This window comes from Hakea prostrata, chromosome 3 (genome assembly GCF_041222555.1).
Source record: "Hakea prostrata isolate BN-2017 chromosome 3, UWA_Hpros_2, whole genome shotgun sequence".
Taxonomy (NCBI): domain Eukaryota; kingdom Viridiplantae; phylum Streptophyta; class Magnoliopsida; order Proteales; family Proteaceae; genus Hakea; species Hakea prostrata.
Window position 1 is genome coordinate 16652733 of NC_142602.1, and position 17163 is coordinate 16669895.

Sequence of the window (17163 nt, forward strand, 5' to 3'; positions counted from 1 at the left end):
TGAACCAATTGGTCTGCCAACCTCAGGATCGGTTCGAATTGAACCAATTTTTCAGCCACAGACCGTTTCCGCCCTCGTAGGTGATCGATCACTAATTAGTCATCCTCAAAATCCGGGATCAGCTCCTAGGTGGTTTCCAACCACAAAAACAGTGGGGCCCACATGTGAAAATATGAATATTTCTTTTCTTTTCCCAAAATGTGTTTTTCACTTGATTCAAATAATTTTACTCTTCATTTTCCTTTAAAATATTGATTATTTTACTTATTCTACCCAAAAAAATAAAATTATTTTCTCCAATTTTGTGTATTTTTTCACAGATATATTATCAACATGATGTAGAGCGGTTAAAAGCCCAACCTCTCACGGAGAGGTCTTGGGTTCGTATCCATCCGGCGGCACTTATATTAGTATTACTCCCCCCACCCTATATATAAACTCTTCGGATTCAAAAAAAAGATGATGTAGATACAAGCCATCTTCAACCATGCACATAGAGTAAACTATGGACCTAGTAGGCTAGTAATCAATTCTTTTTGAGTATGTAGTGCTTAGGTTAAGTGAAATACTAAGATGAACAATTAGCTACTCACTTGTTACTTTATTTGGAGTATAACGAGCCGTGTTGACTTTGGTACTTATTCACTGGATCAGGTTTGGATCCTTAAGATGTTAATATGTAGATTTCTTAATTAAAATTATATCTCAGTTGTTCTAGAGAGGACAAGTCCTAATACTTGATTTCTTTTGGAGTCCCCTAACGTGTATCTATGACAAGGCTTTTCTTAGTTTAAACTCTCTACTTAAATATTTCAAGGTGTAATTCATAATAATATTACATTATCAATTGGTTTGGTTATTGCTTAAGCCTAAAACATGGGTAATTTCATCTGGACCCCTTGGACTTATGGTATTTTTCCGGGTGAATATTTTCCCATCATTAGCTTCAGATGGACAAACTCGTATCACTTTTTGGAGGTTAAAGATCAATTGTGCTATATTAACCTGAGGAGATTACAGATCAACCCATTATTCGTCTCCCAATCCTCCATCGCCCAAAATCCCCCACCAAATTTATTCGAAGGGCACAACCCCCCCCGAGGGGGGGGGGGGGGGGGGAGGGGGGGGGGGGGGGGGGGGGAAAAAGGGGGGGGGGGGGAGAGAGTAGGGATGGAGAGGAGGAAAGAGAAAAAAAAAACAACACACCACCCCCCCCCCCCCCACCACACCACAAACCCACTCTGCTTAAAAAAAAAAAAAGGATGGGGGGGGGTTTTTTTTTTCGAGAGAGTAAAAAAAAAAAAAAAAAAAAGGGGAAAAAGAAAAAAAAAGGGGGAGGAAAAATGTGTTTTCAAGTACCATGTCGATGAAATTAGTGGACAAATAAGTGATTATTCATCTTGGCGTGTCTCGCAAAAGTCTATCTGGCTTATAAACTTATTACTTGTTGTGTGAATATCATGAAGAAAACTAAATTTGTACACTTTAATCTTTGGGGGGGGGGGTTTGGACTACGGTAAATAAGGAGTTGTTTTGTAAATTAAAAAACTTTAAACTTAAAGTAAAAATAAAAAATGGCTTTGTAAGGGCCCCTTCTTGAGGCCCCATAGGTTTAATTATATTACATTATGGGGGGAACCAATTGGTTTGGTTATTGTCTTAAGGGGGGGGGGGTTTTTCCCGGGGGGGAAATCCCCTAAAACATTTAAGAACCGGTTAGACCAGTCTCAAGTTTCAACCTGCTCGTTTAAACACAAAAATATACTCTTTTCTTTATTTGCATAAACATAAGAGACCTGAGAAGTCAGTAGACCAAAAAAATTTATTAATTAAATAGAAAATAAAGGAAGAAAGCAAAATAGACGTTAACTATAGCTGTCAAAAAAGTAATGCGGCTGGAATTGCAGTTTTATTCAGTGGGGCCATGGGAACTTAGACACATTTTAAGACTACATTCATTTTGTGTTCTACGAAGACTTTTGGTGTTAGATGGATGGGATATGATTTCTTTTTAGATACGAGAAAGAATATAAAATTAGGCGGACTTTGAAATATTATTGCACTTTTACCAAAAAAAAAAAAAAAATATTATTGTACTATTCTCACATTTTTTCTTTATACGTTCACAAGAGAGTTTAGACTTTCTATGTGCAAGAGATGTGCTCCTCATACACTCTTCGACTTCACATTTAAAATGGGGTCCACTATTGAACATTACAAAGTAAAATAATTGTGAATTCATTATTGCTTGATACTAAAATACTTAAGAATTGATCACACAATTCTCGAGTTTCAACCTATTGGTCTAAACACATATAAAATATATATATATATATATATATATATATATATATATATATATATATATATATATATATATATATATATAAATTTTTTTCTTACTTATTTGCATGGACAAAGAAGACCTAAGAGGTCACAAATCCTGAAAATAGCATATATTAATTAAATATCAAAAAAGGAAGAAGCATTGTAGTTGTCAAAAGAAGGAATGTGGCTAGAGTTGCAGTTTTATTAGTGGGAACTGTGGGAACTTGGCCATATTTTTGGACTACATTCATGTTGTGTTCTAGAAAGTCTTTTTAGATAGGATATAATTTCTTTATTGGAAAAAGATAGAATAAAAAATTAAGTACAAAAGGAATATTAACGGAAAAGTCTTTTTTAAGTTTGAATTTGTTCATTTTGAATCTGGGTCCTTCACTCTTTCTTTCTTTGTATTTATTTATTTCTTTTCTTTTCTTATATTCTTTCTTTCTTTTATTGTTTATTCCTTTCCATCGTTTCTTAAGTCCCATAGGTTTGATCTAATCCTGTAAAAGCTGACTTATTTTCTCATTGAGTGAAGGGTACGAAATAAATAAGATTGATTTTTAATATACTATATGAAATCTTCGATTTTTCCTCTTCTTATGTCCTTATCCCATAGGTATAGTGTTTGGATCAATAGAGAACTCTTTCTTATGTATAAATTGATATTATTACATTCCAATTCTTTCTCATACTTTCTAAGGAAAATCTTGAATTGGTTCCCAAATTGATGGGTTAGTGTGAGCTTATCTATGCATTTATGCACTCTTCGAATAAGAATCAATTTTCTAAAAGATCTTGGCTTTCGTGCTTTGCAGGTGTCATTCAAGACCCTTTCAATGACCTATGTCATGTTGAAGGGATATCTATATGATACGATCAACTGTGGAAGGCCCACAATAGCAACGGAATCGAAAAAGTATAATGTATACAAAAAAGGCAGCTCTTTTCTATATACTTTATATTTTAGTATTAGTTAATGATATGGGCTTGGTGAATCCTTTCTTCTGTGATGAACTGTTGGCACTAATCCTACATCTTGTCTTTGTGGACCGAGGAAGGGGGGGCTCAACGGGAAGATGATTGTACCATGAGAGAAGTAAGGAAGTCATCATGTTTCAAACATACAATGTGGATTATGGCAATGCAATGTAGTTGGACTCTGATGTTGATCCGAATGAATCAACCTTTCCATGAAGGAAAATCTTTGCCTGCTAGGCAAGAGGATAGCAAGTTACAAATTCTATCTCGGTTGGACATGCATTTCTATTACTATTAAATTCATGAATGAAATAGTTAATGGTGGGATTACCATTCTCCTTTGTGTAGTGATCATATCAATGAATTTGTATTAGTATTATTATAATTGGTGACACGGGGATTTTCAATCCTCTACTCTACCAGTTGAGCTATCATGCCTATTCCTAACGCTCATTTAATTAGAGTTCTTAGGTCTATGTCAATTGAAGGACTAAAAAAACATTACAAAGTCTTACCCATGCCTTGAAAACTTTTGGATATTCAAAAAATAAAGCTTTGTAAGTTTCATTAAGATTAAGAATAGTTATATGGATGGTAAATGATTCAAATTCAAATGGGAATTTCTTGCTCATAAGATGTCCAGTCGTACGTATATCTTATATCTTATATATTACATACGACAAGACTTTTGGTAAGAGAGAAAGGTTTTTGCTTGCATTTGTTTGTGTAAGAAAAAAAAATGGTAGTGTGTGTGAAACATAACTAAATTTGAGAAGGAGAACGATGATTAAATTGGAATCACTGACGGGAAGAAGAAAAAAAGAATACGGAATAAACAAACCTTCCCCTTCTTCTTTTCTTTTCCCTTTTTTTTTTTTGGGGGGGGGGGGATAGGGGGAGTATTGAGGGACATAAACCCTCACAATTTATAAAGTTGACGATTTTCCTATTACTATAAAGTTTCATTGTTGTCAATATTGACATGTAGAACGAGAGTCAATCTTTATTTAGTCCGATTAATAAGTTCTTCAAAAGATCCATCAACCTGTGGAGTGAATTGTTCAATCATTGAATATTTGGTTCTTTGAAATCAATTCCAAGGAATTTTTTCCATTTTTCACATAAAAAATACAACACAGACACGACTAGTCATTAATCATTTGATATTCTATTTTAGGACATATACATCTATCTTCAATTCATTATAGATGTAGAATATAAGATTAAGTACAACAAGAATATTATTAAACTATTGTCACCTCTCTCCATTACACATTCACGAGGGAATTCGAACTTTTTACCCGCAAGTGATGTGCTCTTCTTATACATTTTCACTTTACATTTAAGATATGGACCTACTTTTGAACACTGACAAGGTGGACTATAGATAGGACTACCTCCTAAATATGTGGTGGAAAGGATATGAGGAATTGTATTATCTACCTCATGAAAAGTTCACTTTTCATCCACCTTATCAATGCTTGGAAATGAACCCATATTAAATTTAAAGTAAAGAGGTATAAGGATAATGATATTAAGGGTAGATGATCCCAACTCGTTAGGGTAACCTCCTGTAAAAATAATTAGAACTTGAATAGGAGTTCAAGTCCGAATCCTCTATCTCAATTGATGATGGATGTGTTTCACTCACACTCCTTCACCACACATTTAGGAGGAGGTCATCTACCTCAGTAAGGATCCCAACTTTAAGAGTTTAGTGTATGAGAATGTGACAAATGTGACACATGGAACATCTACAATCAGGCATTTACAGATTCAAATTTCATTTGGGAAAATTTGCAGCACTACCTCCCCCCCCCCCCCGCCCCCCCGTCTCCCGTAAACAATTTTTTTTATTAGTCAAACCCCTATAGGGCTGACCAAATATACCTCAAAGCCACCTTACTTTTAGTCAACCCAAGGGTCAAATCATACAGCACCCAGTGAGGAAATCATACTTAAGTGCCAATATAAGCAAGTTAAATATCTCAAAAGGACAAGAATAACTTTGAACGGAAAACCCACACTCGACTCATTTTTTCGTCTACCTCTACTTCCTCTTCTAATATCAAGCCCTCAACCCATGATTAGCAGTTCCGGGGATTCCTTGTCATCCATAACTCAATAACGGAGGTTGCTCTTGCGCTATGGCAGATAAGTTCAAATTTGATTAATAATGCCGGTAATTCAGTTGGGATTTCTTTTTCCGTTTCCCCTTACAAATTATTCTCCCGCGAAATTTTCAACCCAGAATCTAAACCATTTCCCGCCAGAATTCAAGTCCCTTAACACAACGGTTGAAAATGCCGGTAACAAGCACACGAGAGAACGACATCTGTCGAACCCTAAAGCCCTTGTCACTGGTTTTCGGGCAAATTCGGAAAACTCTAATGGAAGCGCCAGAAGCCATGATGAGATCAACCAATGTCTCAACCTCTTGAAACGCTGCAGTTTAGATAGAACTGGTAGTTATGATCCTAGGCAAATCCATGCCTGGGTTGTGAAGTTGGATGCTTTAGGTGGCAACAGATTAGTTATAAACAAGCTAGCAATCACGTATGCCAAGAATTTGAGCTTCTTAAGGGAAGCGCGCCAGTTGTTCGATCAAACTCCTGAAAGAACACCTCCTGCTTATGCTGCTTTGATTTGTTCATATTGCTTATCACAGCAATGGGAGGAAGCTGTTTTAGTATTTGGATTGATGGTTCAAGAGGGTCTACAACCTGATAGATATCTTGTACCAACTATTCTCAAAGCTATTACTGCGCTTCAGAGTTTGGAGATGGGCAGAATGATTCACGGGTATGTAACAAGGAAGAAGTTGGAGTTGGATGTTTTTGTTGGTAATGCTCTTATTGATATGTATGCCAAATGTGGGGACCTGAGATCGGCAAAGTGTGTATTTTATAGCATGCAAGAAAAAGATGTTGTTTCATGGACCACCCTTGTTTCTGCATTCATGGAGGAAGGACTTTTGGTTGAAGGCAGGGATACTTTTGATTCCATGCAATTGACTGGTGTAAAACCTGATTTAATCTCCTGGAACTCACTGGTTTCAGGCTTTGCACGGAACGGGGAAATAGATGTGGCTCTCCAATTATTAGAAGAGATTGAAGATAAAGGTTTGAAGCCTGGTGTCAGTTCTTGGAATGGAGTAATCTCAGGTTGCATTGAAAATGGGTACCATGAAGATGCCCTGAATGTATTTTACGAGATGATGTCATTCATGGAGCCAAATTCTGTAACAATTGCGAGTATACTGTCTGCTTGTGCAGGCTTGAGAGATTTGAATTTGGGAAGGGGAATGCATGCCTATGCTCTTAAAGGTGGAATATCTGGGAACATATTTATAGGGGGATCTCTAATTGGTATGTATTCAAAATGTGGGAAAACTAATTATGCTGAGAGAGTGTTTATGGAGATAAAGACCAAGAACACTGCTGTTTGGAATGAGATGATTGCAGCTCGTGTGAATGAGGGGAAAATGCAAGCTGCAATGAAACTTCTACACCTGATGCAAATTGAAGGCTTAAAGCCTGATTTGATTACTTATAACACAATACTGACTGGTTATGCAAGGAAAGGATCAAAGCTTGATGCCTATAAGTTTGTCTTAGAGATGGGTTTGAAGCCCAACATTACTTCATTTAACGTACTAGTCTCGGGTTTTCAGCAATCAGGTCTTAGTGGTGAAGCTTTGAAAATTTTTCGCATCATGCAACCTGGTTCAAAAATTACCAAGACCATAATAGACGGTTCATGTGGCCATTGTCCTCCTGAATTGCTGAGTATTTCAGCCAAACCAAACCCTGTGACTATTACTAGTGCTCTTGCAGCTTGTGCTGATATGAATTCTTGGTTACATGGGAAGGAAATCCATGGGTTCATTCTGAGGAATGACCTTCAGCCCAACATCTTTATCTCAAGTTCCTTGGTTGACATGTATGCAAAATGCCATGATATTGGTTCAGCAAGAAAGGTTTTTCAGCAGATTGGGGATAAAAATATAGTTTCTTGGAATGCTTTGTTATCCGGTCACAATTTCAATGGCGAGCCTAGGGAGTGTATAAAACTATTCTGGAAAATTCTGGATGATGGCCTCATTCCAAGCATGGTTACCCTTGTTATTCTCCTTTCAGCTATCAGTGATGTAGCATCTTTGACGTTAGGACAAGAATTACATGGTTATATTTTGAAGCTTTGCAAATTTGAGGAATCTACTGTTACACTTGCTAGTGCTTTGATAAACATGTATGTAAAATGTGGAAGCATTATAGCTGCCAGGTCAGTGTTTAAGTCTGAAGTTGAGAAAGATGTGGCTGTGTGGAATGCCATGATATCTGGTTATTCAGTTAATGGAATGGCAAAAGATGCAATTGCATTATTTGAAGAAATGGTACAGACTGGTATCCTGCCAGACCACATTACATTCACTGCACTTCTTTCATCTTGTATTCATCAGGGACTGGTGAAAGAAGGATGTGAATATTTCAATTCCATGGAAAGTACCTATGGAATTAAACCTGCGTTGGAGCATCATACATGCATTGTTGGTATCATGGGCAGCGCAGGTTTGCTAGAAGAGGCCTTGGACTTTATTGGAAGAATGCCATATAGACCTGATGCTTGTGTGTGGGGAAGTCTTCTACGAGCATGCAGGGTCCATTTAAATCCAGAGATAGGAGAAAGAGCAGCGAAGGCCCTCTTTGAGCTTGAACCAGGTAATGCTTCAAACTATATTCTCATTTCCAATATCTTTGCCACAGCTGGAATGTGGGAATCGGCTAGAGAAGTAGTTAATATGATGAGTGCCCATGGGTTGATGTCTATTAAGGAATGCAGCTCCATAGATGTCAGTAACACAACACACACCTTTAAAGCAGGGGAGAGTTCACATCCCAAGTTGGAGGAGACTTTGGAGATGTGGGATAAGTTGTCCAGTGAAATGGAAAATGCAGGATACTTTCCCATTGATCCCGTTTTAGAGAATGAAGAGATTGATGTATTTTCATGTACACACACTGAAAAGCTAGCTATTTGTTTTGGTGTCATTTCTATAGCTTCTCACCATCCAATCTCTGTCTCAAAGAATGTGAGGATGTGCATTGATTGCCACACATCAGCAAAACATATATCCAAGATTACTGAAAAGGAAATTTTTGTGAGGGATGGTTGTTTCTATCATCGTTTCAAAGATGGGATGTGCAATTGCCAGGATAAATGGTGAAGCATGGTGGGAATGGATGCATAATCAAGTGCCACACACCTTGTAATATGGTGATGTAATTAAGAGTGATTTGATACAACAATTATACATGTTTATAGCACAGGCTCTTATAAAAAGACTTAAATTAGCCATTGAGGTTTTAGCAGATTCCTCTCCTGTTGTGGCTTGAGGCTTTGAGATATAATTGACAACATCCTTCTTTTCCATAAGGCAGCTCGAGGGTTTCAAAGGCAGGATCATTCCCTTCTTGTTGCACTTGTGCTTGGCATCCATAATATGGATTCTGAACTTTTCAATACTAGTTAATGCTACCCTCTTGTTATTTTGAGTGTAAGGTGGGGATTAGATAAGACAGGTATACCTCCTTTGTTTTTATGATCCTTTGTATAAGGTGGGGAAGGGTTGTCCAAATCTTAGGTAATCTGACAACTTCGCGAGATCTAATCCAGCCAGTTTTTAAATGCAAGGCCTTGAAGATTACGCAGTGGGTTTTTGGTGACCTCACGAATTTCGTCAAGAGCTTCCTCCACCTCCATTTCTTCTGTTATGGAAGCTCTAGATATATGGATACCTCTTAACTAAAATATGTTTTGAATATTTCTAAGGGTTATTCCACAAATCAAATATTTAGGGTCCCATCAAAATCATTTGTCCACAAATGTTCACCGATTTTACATAGACATCCAGAGAAACTATAATTATGGTTTTTCCCTCGCCATCGATATTTCAAATCTTCTGGAGTTTTAATTACATAATCGTTACCAGTCATTATTACAAAAGCTCAACATCATCGACCTCGACCTTACCTTCAGTGGCCTGGACAGCAACCAGACAGCCTTGGTCCTTGGGATAACTTGTAGGTTATAGGCCCCACAACCGATCAATAGTGCCTGTAGGTTAACCTTTTATGGACCTTCCGATTGATTATAATGCACAGCATACTAACTTTTGGTGCCTCAGTGTCGAAGTCCACTATTCTGAGCTCAACCACAAGGGAACTGCACGGGTTATGGAACAAAATCTTGAACTTGATTCACCACTGTACATGAATAGCTGAGATGAACCCGGAGTCTCAGAATTCTGTTCCACTGATCCTTACAACTATACAGTACGACTCACCATGGGTATCTCTGACCATCACTAAGTATCTACTCTCATCACGCCAGCTGCCAGGGTTCCTCCATCACCTTAGATTCTCTCTCAGCCCCAAGAACATATGGTCCAATCTTGAATCCTCAAATCCAAACCCATGTCCCCAATTGGCTCAGATGTGACAGTTGGGACCGATGACAGGACCTTACAATCTAACACATATAGACATCATGCACGACGAGCTCTGCGCATATCACATCTGCTCCACAATCAATAAGAGTTACAAACTTCTCAGTGTATCCACTCTGTCAATGACATCCAGAGCCTTGATCCTGTCAATATCCAAATCAATTACAGGAAGGGCAGATGAATGAGTAACGGGGAAGAATTCCTTCTTGCTTTCATTCGTTGGTGAGTGACTACTACTCTTGCTCAGCCTATTGTACTTGCTTAACTTGCTCTTCACAGTATCAAATTCCTGACTTTTACTTATTCCTGGAGTCAGTTTCCTTTTATTGACATCACGCAGCATCTCCTGGTCTTCAACAGTAAGGGAAAGTGACAGAGCATTTGGATTGGGTGAGGACAGTGTATCTGATTTTTGTTTAGGAGAGCGGACTGGTGATTTAATAGGAGATCTTGTACCATGACTGAGCCCAACTCTTGACTGGGAAACGAGATGGTGAAGCCACACTACCAATTCAAGTATATAAGCTTCAGTCTTCTCCTTATCAGCATGGTGAAGTGTCTCCAGTCGAATTAAGTCAGTTTGCCCAGCTTGCTTTCGGTTAATCTCAGACCTGGAAAACACAGAAACCAGAGCATTTTGCATTTCATCTTGGTTAATCATGAAAGCTTTTACAGGAAAGGGGGAAAACAATAAAATAGTCAATGACCACTTACCCTGTATTCGCCCACTCGCCAACCCAACCAAAACCATGATGGGCTCTGACTTAAACAAAGTTTGCAGTAGGAGACAAAAGAATAATTACTAACAGAACAAGGAAATGAAGAAAGATGACATGATAGAGAATACACTAAATAAGAATTTTCAAGAGGCCAGCAACTTTACTTTGTTGTGTTGGTAGCAATTGGAACAAGCCACTGCAGACTTTTCTCCATCTCAGCTCTGATTTGTGTAACAGTGAGCTGCAAAATAGTCAGTGATGAATCAGTTAAACCAAATGAGCAATCTGAGGCAATAAGTCGAGAGTTCTTTAGTAATCAATTCTAGCTGGCACAAAAAGTCTACTAGAAACGTTAAAGTGGTATTGCATGAGCAAGCATAGATGAACTATTTAATCAATGAATACCTCTTCTTTGATTTGAAATGACTGCAATTTAGCACGTAAGGCCGATTTTATAGAAGGTGGCAGTCCTTGGTATAATGTATCCCTGGAATTTGAAGGCACAGAACTAGACCGGGAAACCTGATTAAATACAGATACTTACTCAGAAAAAATCCAGCCACATGAATTAACAGAAAGTGTATCCATTATCCTAGCCTATGGATATGAGAGTTTATGGTATTTTATGAAGCACACTGACAAATGCAGAAGAGAAACAAATTTGAAGTACAAAAAGACATAACAAAAGTTGAAAAATCATCAAAAGTGTCAAAGAAAGCAAAATGCATCTGCGGTGACTTGACCAATTCTTTATATTAGCTAAAGCAGTATACATCAGTGCACAGCTATTTGAAAATATAGAGGAAAACAAGATCCTAAGCTCAAGAGAAATATGCATAACATCAATCTAGAAGAAAGAATGATGGAAGATGATAGAAGTTCTACAATATCATGATGTGGCCACAATTGAATGACCAATAAACCAAGGCCACAATTGAATGACCAATAAACCAAGATCTGTAACAGAAACAGCTCATTGGGATAGAAAAATAAGGGCTTAGGACAATCAGGTTAGGGTATAAAGGATGCCTTATCGGATGATCTCAAATGGGAGCACAGGGTTTAAACTCGAGTAACAGAAGTGTGTTAGACAGGTTACGTAACAGACAATGAAACCAATAGAAGATTTATGTGTGGTTTCCCTGAGATGAGGTGATAAGGAGTGGATCCTTAATATGGGAAAGTAAGGTTTTTAGATTAAGGATTGGGGTTAATCTTTGATCGAGTCCAAGGGTTAGGGTTGTGGGCAGTGGGACAGGGTTTGGATTGATGGTCAACGGGGTTGGGTAAGGCTGTGTGAAGTTTTGTAGGTTTTGGAAGGCGGAATTAGGAAATCTGGGGCTTCTTGGGGTGGGGTTCTTATTGGTTTGGTCGGGTTGTCTTAGGGTTCAAGAAGGAGGTGAAAAAAAGGAAGGAGAGGACATGGAGGTGGGAAAGACTGGCCTTCAACTAATTTGCAGTAGAACTTTTTCTTCAATGGCGGGTGTAGATTTGATGAGGATGCAGACTGAATCCACAGCCACAGCTCTCATCTTGGACTTAAAACACCAAGAACCTACAAAACTACCTTGGACTTTAAGCCATAATTGTCAAGGCGTCACCTTGGTGTCCTGGCGGTATAAAGGAGTGTGAGGCGAGGGTGACTCAGAGGAAACACATAAGGCGGTCACCTCATACACTGAGGCGTCTCCTGAGCGTCCGAGGCGACGCCTTGGAAGCATTATACTGCTAGGCGACCGCCTTGTGGTTTTTAAAAAATCACAATTTTATTTATTCCAAATCAAAGGCCAAAACTGAATTGGAAACTAGATTCCAATTGGAAATCATCTAATGGCTGAATGGTTACATAAATGGTACTTGAGAAACATGGGATCATTTTGTAACATTAATTCAATAAAAAAATTAAAAAAAAAAAACAAAACATGAAAACAAAAGGGAAAATCGAACGAAATTCCAATCCAAATCCTTAATCTCTCGTTCTCTCTTGATTCTTCCTCTCTGCTACTCTTGCCCTCTGCTACTCCTCTCCCTGAGCATCGGCGACGCCACCGGCCACATCGACGACTCCACCGGCGACATCGACAATGCCACCAGTGACGACGAAATCCAGTTTTGTCTCGTCTTCTTCCTCCATGCTACTCTCGCCCTCTGCTACTCCTCTCCCTAAGCATCGACGACGCCACCGGCGACATTGACGACATCACCAGTGACACCGGCGATGACTCTCGAGTCTTCTTCCTCTCTGCTACTCCTCTCCCTTTGCTAATCCAGTTTCAGACCTCGACGACGCCACCAGTGACAGCCAGCGACACCGGCGCCAGTCAGAGACATCACCGATGACAGCCAGCGACGTCGGCGACAGCCCTAAACATCTTAGGCAACACCATTGTAGTACTATACTCTCTTTTTCAGTCCAAACTTGAATTAATTGATTGACTTTTGCAGTTTTCATGCTACTCTCTTACTTCTGCTTCCTTTTTTTCCCTCCCCTCATAGGCTCATACGAAAGCCACCGTAGTTGCAGTGGCTTCGGTCACCATCTCAGGCAATGGTATGTCGCCGGATTTTTTTTTTCTTTTTCCTTCGTTGTAACAATGTTATAAGTTGCTTTTTTTTTTCTTTTTTTTTTTGGTTTGGTTGTTGCATTCTTGATATACTGCTTGGTGTATGACTATATGCACTGTGTTGCTTTTTTTTTCTGGTTTGGTTTGCATTCTTGAGATATACTGCTTGGTGTATGCACTATGTGTTGCTTTTTTTTTCCTTCTTTTTTTCTGGTTTGGTTTACATTCTTGAGATATACTGCTTGAATTCCATCATTCAAAAACTTGGCAAATTTTCAGAAATCTTGGTGAATTCAAGGGGCATGAGACAACTGCTACACTAAATAAACAAACGCAAAAAAAAAAAAAAACTGTGGATCAAAATATCATATTGTTTCAGTAATATGCTCAAGAGGAAAATTATGTAATACAGTGCTTCAAATGTGCCCGATTGAAATTTCAACCAATTCAATCCCTTTCATCACCTTTCCCTATGGGAAGAAGGAAAACATATATCTAGGCTGAGTTTGCAATCTCACCTATACACAGTACACATAACTAGAATATGGTGTTCCTGGTTTGCCACATCAATCAAGGGACATTATCTGCTGCATTTTGGTGAATGCTTTACCACATTCAATGGTTCAACGTATGAACTTCTTCCCAAGCATGAATTTTTCACAAGCAAAAAAATTTTCTGGGGGTGGGGGAGTCTGATAAAATTTTATATGCCAGACACTGAGCCCAATCTATGGTCTCATGGTGTAAGACTCTTTTCTTCCTCTTTTGTTTATATAAATTTTTTATTTTCTGGTTTTTATTAAGGGACTTTCCTACAACAAAATTGCGAAAGAAAAAATTACATTAAATGTCGACTGGATGGGGCTTAAGTGTATATACGTCAGGCACTATTCTGGATATTAGAACTATAGCTAGTGAATATCATGAGGGGTATTTTTGGGTTTTCTCATTTCTCTTTTTTAGTTTTTTTTCTTCTTCTTTTCTTTTTTATCTTCATCTTATATTTTCTGATTTTTCAAAATAGAAGCTTGATTATCAATTTATCATGAAGTGAGATGATTAGATGAATGCATAGGATTTTTATTGTGGTGTGGTGCAAAATTAAAATTATAAGGTATCATTATCAACTTTATTATTTTTTTTAATTTTGTCTAATTATATGTGTATGTTTCATGTTTTTTTTATTGTAGATATTTACTAGTTATTTAAAATGACCTCAAGGCCCTCAAGTGATAATCAAGCGGTTGCTTCTAGTCAGCCTATTCCTAGTGGGGTGAAGCCTAAGATCCCTCAAAAGACCCAAAGAGAAAGGCCAAGTCAAATGACCCAGGGTGGAAATATGGGTATTGGCCAGATGTTGCTGATAGGAATACAATCAGATGCAGTTTGTGCAACAGAAACTTTAAAGGAGGAATTAAAAGATTGAAGCAACATCTAGCGGGTGGATATGGGGATGTTGTGAAGTGCACCAAGACCACTACAGCAATTGCCCAAGAGATGAATGCAATGTTGGTGAAAAATAAAAAGAGGGCTATTGTTACTGATTTGGATAATGAAGAGTATGATGACATTCAAATTGGAGAAGAACATCCTATTCCTGCCTCTAGGCCCTCTACTGGAGGAGGTACATTACCTAGTGTAGGGTCTGAGGTTGAGGTGTGCTCCAAGATACCAAGCTTTGGGACTGCATCAAAGAGACTAAAAAGTGCCCTTAATAAGGCACCAGTAAGGGGTCCCATGGATATGCATGTTAGACGCACTCCTGAAGAACTTGTTGAAGAAAGGAGAGCTAAGGGTGCTACTCAAACAACCATCTTGAATAGAATGAGATCTGCCGAAGAAAAGAAGCGAGTGGATAACCACATTGCTGATTGGATGTATCGGTGTGGCATTCCATTCAATGCAGTTAAAGCTAAAAGCTTTGAGGTGATGGTCGAGTTTATTGCACAATATGGTTCTGGGTATAAGCCCCCAAGTTACCATGAAGTCAGGGTGCCTTTGTTGAAGAGTGCAAAATAAAGAACAATAGAGATGAGGAAAAATTATGAAAAGTATTGGAGGACGTATGGATGCACCCTCATGTCTGATGGGTGGACTGACAAAAAGGGTAGGCATCTCATCAATTTTCTTGTCAATTGTGCAAAGGGAACATTCTTCCTTGGTTCTGTGGATGCATCTAGCCAGGTGCAAGATGCAAACATACTCTTTCAGTTATTGGATAGCAAAGTTGAAGAAATTGGGGAAGAGCATGTAATTCAAGTGGTGACTGATTACAAAGCAGCAGGGGCATTATTAATGGAGAAGAGGAATAGATTATATTGGACTCCTTGTGCAGCCCACTGTCTTGATTTGATGCTAGAGGACGTTGGGAATTTGAAACAATATAAGAAAGTGATAATTCAGGGGAAGAGAATTACCACTTTCATTTATAGGCACACAAGATTGCTGGAGGCCTTAAGACAGAAGACAAATGGCAGGGATCTTGTGAGGGCTGCAATGACTAGATTTGCCACTTCATTCTTGACATTGCAAAGCTTATTAAAACACAAGGATGATTTAAGGCACTTATTCATTTCTGAGGAATGGACAAATTCCAATTTGTCCAAGACAGATTTTGGCATGGTGTGGAGGATTGTATTAAATCATCACAACCTCTTATGATTGTATTGAGGACTATGGATGCTGATGAAAGACCCGCATTGCCTAAAGTGTTTGTAGCTATGCAAGAGGCTAAGAGAAGAATAAAGAACAATTTTGGAGGCAAAGAACGACTCTGAAAGAAAGTCATCCAAATAATTGATAGGCGATGGGAGTGTCAGATGGAGAGACCTCTATATGGTGCAGCCTATTTTTTGAATCCTAGGAAGTTCTACAACTTATATACATGGTGGGAGATCTCGCGAGATCTCGCCGAGATCTCGCGAGATATCTCGGTTTCTTCATAAACCGAGACGAGATCAAGGGCGAGATCTGCGAGATGGGATATCTCGCTCAAGATCTCGCCATATCTCGCCATATCTCGCTATATCTCGCCATATCTCGCTCCAAATCTCGCCATATCTCGTTGGAACTCTCAATTTTTACCAAATTTTTTTGTAGATTTCAACCAAAGTTTCACTTGCAACTCTCTTGCACATCTACAACATCAAAGAAAACTCAATCATCCTCTACTTGTCTTATGAACTTATGCATTAATGACTTATATAAAACTTCTAACGGTTGTATACTTTTATCATTCTATTCTTGAAAGTTAAGATTGTAATACTCATATGAATGTTATCTTGATGACATTTAAGTTATTTGATGTATTTGATACACATGATTTTCATTTATATGCCTTAAGGTTTTATATTACATGTTATATAACCTTGCATTCTCTAATCCTACAGCATTAATGGTTTTATATTATATATTATATAACCTTGCATTCTCAATCCTCCATTTCGGTTTCACAATATGGGTAGACTTAGAATCATACTTAAGGCTGTTTTCTCACAAATCCAGGCCCTAGTGTGTTCAAGGCATCAAATGGCTAAAACCAAGTTTTAGCCTAACTGGCCTTAACCCCCGAGATGGGCTACGTTGACGCCCAAAAAATGGCACATCTCACCAAGATCTCGCCGAGATGGTCGAGATCTCGGTTTTTCATGGTAGCGAGATCTCGCTCGAGAGCGAGATCTCCCACCATGCTTATATAGAAATCACACCTAGAAAAGAGAAGAGCTTGTGGGCCCAACCTTATACATTAATGAGAAGAGTGACCTTTGTAGGACCAGAATCTAAGTTATCTGAGCACTCGTTTCTGTCGTAATACTTCTACAACGATCTAAATTTCCATTGGCAACCAACAGCTTTGAATAGGAAGGCCCAATGATAGAGTTGCACCACAAGCCTTGGAGAAAGAGAGGGTGGGACTGTTTTTACCAAGTGAAGATGGGAAAGAGAGGGTGGGACTGTTTTTACCAAGTGAAGATGGGTATGTTATGACCTTGAAGAGAGTATTGAATGCAAGGTTTTATGTAGCAGATCCATTTAGCTGAGATTCTCAAGCAGTGCGTCTTTT

General features: G+C 38.5%; 2 protein-coding genes across 5 annotated transcripts in view; one reads left to right on the top strand and one right to left on the bottom strand.

Annotated features, from left to right (window-relative positions):
• Positions 1-5293: 5293 nt before the first annotated feature.
• On the top strand, positions 5294-8660 carry LOC149021229 (pentatricopeptide repeat-containing protein At4g14850-like). Its single transcript, XM_089149491.1, has one exon. It carries the CDS (start codon positions 5486-5488, stop codon positions 8534-8536), a length of 3051 nt encoding a protein of 1016 aa, XP_089005617.1. The 5' UTR covers positions 5294-5485; the 3' UTR covers positions 8537-8660.
• Positions 8661-8842: 182 nt separating this feature from the next.
• Positions 8843-17163, bottom strand: part of LOC149021230 (protein PSK SIMULATOR 1-like) — a 30080-nt gene continuing 21759 nt past the window's right edge. For 3 of the 4 annotated variants that reach the window (XM_089149495.1, XM_089149493.1, XM_089149492.1), the window contains 4 exons: positions 10942-11058; positions 10701-10777; positions 10532-10576; positions 8843-10428 (listed from right to left, as the gene is read on the bottom strand). In XM_089149495.1, the coding sequence (XP_089005621.1) occupies positions 9909-10428; positions 10532-10576; positions 10701-10777; positions 10942-11058 (759 nt within the window). In that variant the 3' untranslated portion in view covers positions 8843-9908. The remainder of the gene's footprint in view (positions 10429-10531; positions 10577-10700; positions 10778-10941; positions 11059-17163) is intronic. The other variant, XM_089149494.1, reaches the window with a different exon arrangement.

What these genes read in the sequence shown, in the direction of transcription:
- LOC149021229 (XM_089149491.1), top strand. Translation starts at nt 5,486, where the DNA reads ATGCCGGTAATTCAGTTGGGATTTCTTTTTCCGTTTCCCCTTACAAAT.